Raw genomic sequence first — 9745 nt, 5'->3', positions numbered from 1 at the left:
AACCCAGAAGCAGGCACACCAGGACTTCGAAGCTTAGCTTTTGTTCTATTGTTCAATTGCAGCCACCTTCCAACTATTGAAAAAAAAAAAAGATTTAAAGGATTGCTCATTCATATCCCAAGGCCCTTCGACTGGTTCACGCCATGATGTCCAGAGACCCCAAGACAGAGGTGAGTTTCTGTTGCTATGGCTACGGTTTTAGCCATTTGTGTTGAGGGCAGCATGTGCCAGCTGAAGCCTTAGAGCAGCACATGGCTTTATGCAGCACAAATTATCATTGCATTGTGTATTTAAAGCTCCTAACTGTAGTCAATTCACATTTTTAATGACACACGTATGAAGGAGTAAGAAGAATTTGGATTGTTGAATCAGTGCCTCCAAAAGTCAACTCCTATTTTCATTACAGTCAATAAGGTCCATCTTATAAGAGTGGGGTTTAGGACCTGGGAGTGGGAAGTGGCTGGTACCTTAGCGGAGGGAGGTGGGGAAGAGTGAGTAGAAACAATACTCGCTTTTGTATGCATGCTGTCTGGAGGCTAGCAGAGGTCTAAACACGGAACAGAGGGTGTGGGGATGAGGTTAAGAGATTGCCACAGGCACATGGCCCCAGTTTTCCTCTGGAGATGAAAACAGTGCTCTGATATATAACATTTCTATTACCACTTAATGGGCTTAGTGAATAGAACAAACATCACCTACCAGCCAGAGGCAGTGATTCACTGACCGTCTTCGGCCTCTAAGCACTGAGGGGTTTGGGTTTTCCCATCTATAGATGTTCTTATTTGATTCCACCAGATTCCCAGTCATCCCAGCCATGCTTATCTTCTTCTCAAAGCTGGGCAGATGAGTGAGCTTAAGCCAGCACTTCGGCACCAAACTCGAACTTCATACTAAAGTAAACCACACGGGGAGAGACGTCAGCATGGTGAGCACCGTGTTGTTCGTCCCTTCTCGGCATCCAGACTGCAGTGTTTTCACAGGACTGGGTCACTGGGATGTGGTGGCCTCATCTGCTCAGTGTTCACACTCGGGTGATTTGTGAGCTATTGCTGACCACATAATGGTCAGTAGAGCTGCATAAGCATCATACCCCCATATGAGTTCACCTGAACTCAGTAAATCAACTTGGGTTCTATAGAAAGGTTCTGTTGGGTTCCGACCAGAATCTCTTTGAATGAACCTTTGGATTTCAAGATTGAGCTGGGTATTGACGTGGGAAGATGTTCCAGTTCCTTCCAGCTACCTGTAAGGCGTCCGTCACAGTGCTAAGGGTGTAGACTGTCCTTTAACAGGAAAAAAAACCTTTGGATATTTTGCACACAAATAATAATAGAACCTGTTTTCATATATGTAATGAGTTCTTCACGCTTCCGGATTATCCTGATGGTCTCTTTTTCTTAAGAGTCATAGCACAAATTAAATTTTATTAGTTTAAATGGAATGACATTTTAGAAACTAGTATCTGGCTAGCAAAGGGTCTTTTTTCCCTTGGTAAGAAGGGCTTGGAGCTCTGAAATGAGTATCAAGATACAAAGGCACAAGGGTGAGTTGGGGTTGTAGCCTGAGTCATTAAAAGTCCTGCAAAACTAGAATTCATCTTTCCTCTTTTCTATAGGCATTTAAAGACACTCTTTTTTCCCTCAGAACTTAGTCAACTTGTTTTTAAAAACTGAAATATATTTGACATATAACATTGTGTAATTTTAAGGGGCAGAATGTTAATCTGATACATTTATATATTGTAATATGATTGCCATTATAGCAATAATTAGCAGCTCTATCATGTTACATAATTATTTCGTTTTAGTGGTTGGAATAATTAAGATCCAGTCTCTTAGCAAGTTTGAATATTATAATACATTTTGTTCTCTGTATTTACTATACTGTACATTAGATCTCTAGGGCTTATTTACTATTCATTGCAAGTTTGTATCCTTAAACAACATCTGTCCTATCCCTCCACCCCCAGCCCCTGGTACCCACCCTTCTACTGTTTTTCCAAGTTTTGCTTTTTAGATAACACCTCTAAGTGACAGCATCCAGGGCTTGTCTGTCTCTGACTTATCTCACTCAGCATAATATGCTCCAGGCTGTGCTCCAGGTTGTTGAAAATGGCAGGATGTCTTCCTCTCTCTCGGTGTGTGCATACCTTCTTTATCCATTCATTCACTGACAGACACTTAGGTGTTTTCCATAGCTTGGCTATTGTGAAGAATGTGAATAAACACGAGAGTGCAGATACCTCTTTGATATCCTGTTTTCATTTTCCTGGGATATATACCCAGAAGTGGAATTGCTGGATCGGATGGTAGCCCTATTTGTAATTTTTTGAGGAAACTCCACATTGTCTTCCATAGTGGCTGAATGGCTTTACATTCCCGTCAGCAGTGCATCTTCACCAACACTTGGCTACATCTTCACCGACACTTGTTATCTTGTCTTTTTGATGACAGCCATTCTAACAGGTGTGAGGTGATATTTCATTGTGGTTTTGGCTTGCATTTCCTTGATTGGTGATGTTGGACGTCTTTTTATGTGCCTGTTGGCCATTTGGATGTCTTAGACAATGTTTTTCTTAAAATTTAGTGACAGTTTTCACCATCAAACAATATATTCATTTATAGATACGTTTTAAAAAGATTTTCAAAGCTCCTATATAGCTCATGTCTCATGTATGCCATTTCTTTACCTTTTAAATATCCCCATAGATAAAGAGCCTAGCCTTCCGCACCTGGGCATTGTTCAGTATTCCAACACTGAGACTGGTTCCGTTTTTCATTTTTAAACTACCATTGATTAAATGCTCACTGTGCCAAGCATCCTGCCAAGAGCTTTACATGCATCATCTCATGCTCATTGAGCAATCCTGTGAACGAGGTATGATTATTCCTATTTTTCAGAAGAGGAAACTAAGACTCAAAAGAGTTAATCGACTTGCCCGTGGCGTGTAGCTAACGAGTGTAGAAGCTGGAATTCAAATCCAGGTCGCTCGACTCCTGCTTTCCTACTGTGCTTCTGACTTTTCTGGGAAGCATTTTTCTTTGTTTTTCAACTTGGGATGGCACAGCCTGTCGTTCTGTTCATTAAGATATACCTCATTGTGCAGTAAACATTTGATGCTGTAAATGATTTAAAGTGATGCTGTAGAGATTTCTTTTCTTCGTCCTCTCCTTCTTTCCTCCTGCCTCCCCTACCTTCTATCATTTTTAACAAAATATCTTTTTGTTATTGGCACATATCTGTAAATTAAGATTTTGTACAATGTTTAATAGATGTCTTTACCACATTTAGTTTGTATTTCTCTTTTCTTGGAGAGTTCAGTTTTTTTTTTTTTGGTCCAACATATTACTTTAGCTCTTTAGATCATCTAATAAATCACAAGTTCCAGACTCATAAACATTTAGATGGGGAGAGGACCTCAGAGAGCCACTCATCCAACCCCATCATTGTAAGGGCGAGGGAGGCCAGCCGGGGGCTGCGGTCCCCTGGTGTGTCAGAGCCTCAGTTAGTTACTCCGCCTTGAACTGGAATTGTCCTGAAAGTGCCCAAACCGAGAAAAGGTATCAAAATGTATGTTTTCAATTCTATTTAAAAGAAAAAAACATCCTAGTCTACGGCCATGCCACCCTGAATGCACCCGATCTCATCTGATCTCGGAAGCTAAGCAGGGTCGGGCCTGGTTAGTACTTGGATGGGAGACCACCTAGGAGGACTGGGTGCTGTCGGTGTTTAATAATAATAATGATAAGTAAATAAATGAAAGAAAAAACATCCTAAATGGCAGTTTGTTATGTTCTGACCACTGCTGGCAGCACCACCCCCCTCCCCGCCGCCCCACGACCTGCCTCTGCCACCAGAATGTGGCTGCTCAGGGCACAGGCTCAGAGCAAGGTCAGGTCAGAGCTCCTCTGACCGTGTTCATCATCACGAGAGGGATGCCTGGCAGCAGACCGCACTCAGGGTGTTCTAAAGGCCTTTTTGCTTCTTGGTCATATTTCTGTCAGCCATTCTCTGCCTCTCCCCAGCATATAAAGGGATGTCAGGAGAAGGGACCAGAATGTCTGCAGGGACCGATGAAAAAGCACCGGAACAGAGAAGTTGGTGGTTACGTGTTAGCTGAACCAGCTTTCAGCCACACAGCATCCAGGCCCGTCAGCAAGGTGTGGACAAGTGACTGGCCACGGCAATTTAAAAAATCAATACTTTACTTGCATCCAGGCTCATATTGGGGGAAAATGAATTCCAAACAGCATTTCCTAAGAGAGGTTGATAAACATTTGGTCATTAACTGGAGACCAATGTCTCTCTCAAAATTTAATGAATGAAAAAAATTTTTAATTAATTTATTTTTTTAATGGTGACATTGGTTAACAAAATCTAATAAATTTCAGCTGTATACTTTAACAGTAAGGCATATATATTTACACTGTGTGTTCACCTCTCATAGTTAGATTTCTTTCTGTCACCACATATTTGACCCCCTTTACCCTGTCTACCTCCCCGCTCCTACCTCCCCCTACCCTCTGGTAACCACTAGTCCATTGTCCATGTCCTTGAGTCTCTGTTTGTCTTGTTAATTTGTTGCTTTTAGGTTTATATCCCACATATAAGTGATATCATGTGATTTTCAACGCTTTCTGTCTGGCTTATTTCGCTTAGCATGATTATCTCGAGGTCCGTCCATGTTGTTGCAAATGGCAGTATTTCATCCCTTCTTATGGCTGAGTAATATTCCATTGTATGTATGTACCACAGCTTCTTTAGTCGATCATCTATCGTAGGACACTTTGGTTGCTTCCACGTCCTGGCCACCGTGAATAATGCTGCTATGAACATCGGTGTGCAAATATCTTTTCTTATATGGGTTTTCAAGTCTTTGGAGTAAATATCCAGTAGAAGGATTGCTGGATTATATGGTAGATCAATTCTTAGTTTTTTGAGGAACCTCCATACTGTTTTCCACAGTGGCTGTACCAATTTGCAGTCAATGAATGAAAATTTTAACACCACTCCTTCCTTTTAATTGTTCCTTGCTTACAGAACACTGATTATGTTAATAGAGGATTTAAGATGAGTTAGCTCTTGGCTGAATTTCTTTACATGAAAAGCATCTATTGTGTTCTGGCATAGATGCCAGGATAAGCATAGTTTCATACATTTTTCTAATATATTTAACAACGAGGCTCTTCTCATTTTGCATAGAACAGGACACACAATGAAGACAATTAATGAAAACCAGAAGATCTATTGTTACAACTGAGAACATCAAGGCCAAGCACAAAGGACAAAGGTCAGGCTGCACATATATGGATAAAGCCAATTTCTCAGAAGACACAACTTTGGAGCAACAGGAGGACTCGCCTTATGATGAGGGTTTCTCCCAAATGAAGCTATACAATGATTACAATTTTACCTCAAAAAATGACACCCTTGATGTCTCAGATCAAATTATTTCAGCAGTAGATGATCCTCAAGAAGATGCTACACGTCAAGAGACTTGCAGAAATGTAGGAAGAGCCCTGATCCTGGATGCAATGACTGAAAATGCCGTCAGGAAAACATATGATAAAGAGAAACAATGTACCACAAACCTTCACATGCCGGCTAATCAAGGAGACCTTTCAAAGTCAAACATTTCTGATGTTTTACTGCATCATCTTTCCAAAGAGGAAGTTTTTAAAGGTCAAGGTGTTAATTGTGAAACTCTCTCAGAGACCTCTAATGCTGACAGTTTTGATGAGGCCGTTCTTAAAAATATTATTTTGCGTTATCTTCAGAATTCTTGGCCAAAACCACCACCCCCGGAACTCGCTGACCAACTCAACCCCAAAAGGGACGGCGAAAACAAGAACAAGCCCAGTTGTTGTCCAACTACAGCAGAAGGAAGCACCCCTGAGGTGGAAGAGCCAGTGGCTGCTGGAGACAGCAGCCATCCAGAAAATTCAAATTTGCTAACTGAAACCGAGAGTCCAAGAGATAACCAAAAAAGTGGCCGAGGACAGACACCCCAGAAACAGCAGACTGAAAAAGCGAGATCGGGCAATGGGTTCAAATGCAGCCAAGGTCAAGTGTTTCACCGGTTCTCTGATTTCTCTAAGGTTAGTCCCAAAGTGAAAATCCCTAAAAATAACATAATTGATAAACTCCTTATGATATATAAGCCAGCTTCTCTCCTCAACCAAGAGGTAAGTTAGCTATTGAGCAAGATGTTTTAGAAAGCATGTCTATCAAATTGTGTTTAGAAACAAGTAGAAAAAGAAAACTCCTGAACCTTCACGACAGGCAGAAGAGAGCGAGGGGAGCCTCCAGGAAATGCACCGCGAGGCCCCCGCTCATCCGTCCTCAGTGTGGGTCTTTGGAAGGAGGCGGAAACTGAGTTCTAGTTCTGAGGTTCCAGGTTCTAGTTCTGACCGAGTACCTTGACCGCTCAGAAGCTCAGTGAGTGTCTTTATGAGAGATGAATCAGGGGCTGGACTAACAACACATCAGAGAATAAAATCCAAATTCACAGCCTGGAAATTGCATTCCATTTTTTTTTTTTTTTTTTACTTCATCCTACCCTTCTAAACTCCGCTCCCCTCCTGCATCGTCGGTTACCTAGCTGGTCCCCAACCACTCCGCAGGCCCGGCCGTCTGAGCTTCTGCCTCACATGGGACAACCCATCTCCACCTACCAAAAGCCTGCTCCATTTCATGGCCTCCTGCAGTTCCCCGTAGGCCACAGACTTTTCAGAACCTCCCAACACAGTCTCTCCCATCCTCGTTTCTTTAGTGTCCTATCTCAGCCTGCTTCGAATCATAATAATTTGGAAATCTGTTTATTCCGCTAGATTTGAAGACTTTGGAGGGCAGCAACCTATCTTCATCTCTCCATTGCCTAACTGCCCCCAGAGGCCTGGCCTTGCGTCTTACATATGTTACACCCCTAGTTATTAATGCTAAATTGAATTAAGATCTTTAATAACATATTTCAAGCTTGTTATATTGGTAACTATATAGTACAGAATTGTGTTCACGTTTCATTCATACCATTTCCCCTTTACCCATCTTCCCATCCCCCAGCCTGACTTCCTAACACACTGAGGCCCAGGATCTCACGGACCGAGATTCAATCGTTAGGTAAATTCACGTTAAAGATCAAAGTATAAATATTTCAGTTTTCTGGCACTTTGCCAGGACTATAGGATTTTTTTTTTTTAAGCCTTGTATGAAGAGTACCCTGGACTAAACACTCACTGCCTAATTCCATTTCTACCCTTTCATGCTTCAACTCCCTTCTCTTTCAACTGCACACTCCGGGGAGTCCGAGCAGAGCCCCCCTGTCAGACCCACACCCTGGAGCCAGCAGCCCGCCTGGCCTTGCCTGGGAAGCTTCTCTGAGTCTTGGAGAAATCTGCACATAGGGGATTTTCGGGTCCCTCGCTCCGCTGGCAGGAGAGCACCCCTGGGTGTGCTCGCTCCTCGGTGCCCCGGGCCCCGGGCTTCGCAGGAGCACGAGGGACGTCGGGTCTGTCTCTCTCTGGCAGCAGGTGTCTCAAGTCAGGTGTTCGGTTGTCTCCAGTCCTTTCAATCAGGTTGGAGAACTGGAATCTCTAGGCTCCATATCCATCACGTAACTGAGCTATTCATAACAATCACCGTCTAACTTGACCGCTACCATTTAGCTCCCTGGCACCAGCGCATTTCTGAGCTTTAGGTACTGGGAACGATGGGAAGACTTTCGAGGTAAATCACTCTGGAATTTTAACTCCTCTCCACTTAGCCCGTGGTGATCGGAAAAGGGCACGTCCTGTGTAAACAATCTCTCCAGACACACGTTTTGGAACTTAACGCACACTGTTTGATATTATCTAGAGTGTGTCTGCTGTGCGCTTGATGTTACTGAGTACACAAGCAGCAAAGCTGGTGACGACCAACAACGGTCTCTGCCCTCACAGAGCTCATGGCCTAGTTTTAGGAGAAATGTTTCAGTATCCGCGTAACAGTGTCAAACAGGAGTGCTCACAGCTAACACGTATCGAATGCTCATCACACGCCGGACAGCATGGTAACTCCTCACCATTTCATCCTCATGACAACCCTGTAAGGTGGGCTATTACTTTCCCCATTTACTGCTAAGGAATTTGTGGTTTACAGCGATCAAGTAATTGCCCTGGGTTGCCAGGCAGATATGAGTCACGGTGGACTTTGACCTTGGCATCAGGGCCCCAGCTCTCGACACAGCACTGGGCCGCCACCAGAACACACCAGGTCATTCTGAGTGATGATCTCATTGATCTGTATCAACAGTAATGTCTTCTTATCTTTAATTATGCAGATGGAGCCTACGCTACCTATCCACCAAGAACATCTTGCAGGTACTAACGTTTTTAAATCTCTTTGATTTAGATACACGCTTTGAAAACTTTTTGTTAATAATTGTTGATGACGATTACCACAGACTTGTTTTCAGTACTTAATAAATCTTCAATGAACTTGAGATGAATGGTAGCCAAAACTTATTCTTTTTTATACAGGAATAGAATCTGAGACAAGTCTCTTTAAGTTGGCATCAACATCCCAGAAAGACACTTCCTTGAATTCTTCTTACATATTTCAAAAAATATCCCACGGGAAAAAGATGTGTCAGAAGTTAAGAGAACAGACTGACCAACTGAAGACGAAAGTAATACTTTAAAAGCTTATTATGAACAATAGAAGTAACCAAATTCAAATATAAGACACCATGCCATTAAAGAAATATTGCATTTTTTCACTGCAGGTACAAGAATTTTCCAAAAGCATAGCCCAGAACTCTCCCTGCCATTTGCAAGACAAGAGGCTGGTAACAAATTTTATCCAGTTTTTTAAATCTTTCTTAGGGAATTTGACACGGGTAAATACAAACGACTTGATAGCACCACGTCTCCTCTGCCTGCCCTGGTGGACATGTTTTGAAGATTAAAGGCAGCAATCTTGTCTTTCTCTCTATTGCCCAGTTCCCCCGGAGGCCTGGCCTTGCGATGTCCTTACATTACACGCTTAGTTATCAATGCGAAATCGAATCGAATTAAGATCTTTAATAATTTATTTCAAGTTTGTTATATTGGTAACTATTTAGTACAAACTTGTGTTAATGTTTCATTTATGCTATTTTCCCTTTTCCCTTCACCCCGCCATCCCATCCCTCCCACCCAACTTCTTAACATGCTGAGGCTCAGGTCTTAGTGTTACGAGGGCTAAAAGAGCTTAGAATTCTATTTCTGTATGTATTTAGCTCTCTCTCTTTCTCAAGGGATCTATCACTTATGGCTGATATTCCTCACCCGTCACCCCATAATAAATCTGAGGCCATAGCAGGTTCAAGAGAATTCCAGTCAGCAGTTAACAAAGGGCACGCTCATCCACAGTTGATGGATCCTGGCAGATACAGGTTATAAAAACTGTCAGCATCTGGTGACTCAACCTACAAAACTTTGAAAACTTAAAATCGATCTTGAAGCTATGCTTTTTAGATCAAAATCTTTTGAGTGTCACAAACTTGCTTGTTGTTGCATTTAATCAAATCACAGATTTATGTTGTAACCACCACAGCCCTGTTCATCAGTGCCAGGGTCGTAGGACATGGGGGTAGAGCCTGGTAATGGGGCAAAAAGCTGAGACTGCCAGATCCAGGAAAGATGAAGTTGTCATTCAGGCCCCTGGGTCAGCATCAAGGCAGGTGGTCCAAAGTCTTGATGTAAAAGACACAGGCACAGCTTTGGGC

General features: G+C 42.6%; 1 protein-coding gene and 1 non-coding gene across 2 annotated transcripts in view; both read left to right on the top strand.

Moving 5' to 3' along the window:
• Positions 1 to 3609: 3609 nt before the first annotated feature.
• Positions 3610 to 3728, top strand: LOC112469063. The gene has a single exon (XR_003042468.1). It is a non-coding gene; the product is annotated as a 5S ribosomal RNA (ribosomal RNA).
• Positions 3729 to 5306: 1578 nt separating this feature from the next.
• Positions 5307 to 9745, top strand: part of AKNAD1 (AKNA domain containing 1) — a 30540-nt gene continuing 26101 nt past the window's right edge. Inside the window, exons 1-5 of the mRNA XM_025052292.1 lie at positions 5307 to 6185; positions 6283 to 6414; positions 7855 to 8047; positions 8517 to 8665; positions 8762 to 8824. Of these exons, the coding sequence (XP_024908060.1) occupies positions 5307 to 6185; positions 6283 to 6414; positions 7855 to 8047; positions 8517 to 8665; positions 8762 to 8824 (1416 nt within the window). The remainder of the gene's footprint in view (positions 6186 to 6282; positions 6415 to 7854; positions 8048 to 8516; positions 8666 to 8761; positions 8825 to 9745) is intronic.

Source organism: Pteropus alecto, unplaced genomic scaffold, assembly GCF_000325575.1.
Source record: "Pteropus alecto unplaced genomic scaffold, ASM32557v1 scaffold106, whole genome shotgun sequence".
NCBI classification, from domain to species: Eukaryota; Metazoa; Chordata; class Mammalia; order Chiroptera; family Pteropodidae; genus Pteropus; species Pteropus alecto.
The sequence above is the reverse complement of the archived record's forward strand: the minus strand, read 5'-3'. Positions and strand labels throughout refer to the sequence as shown.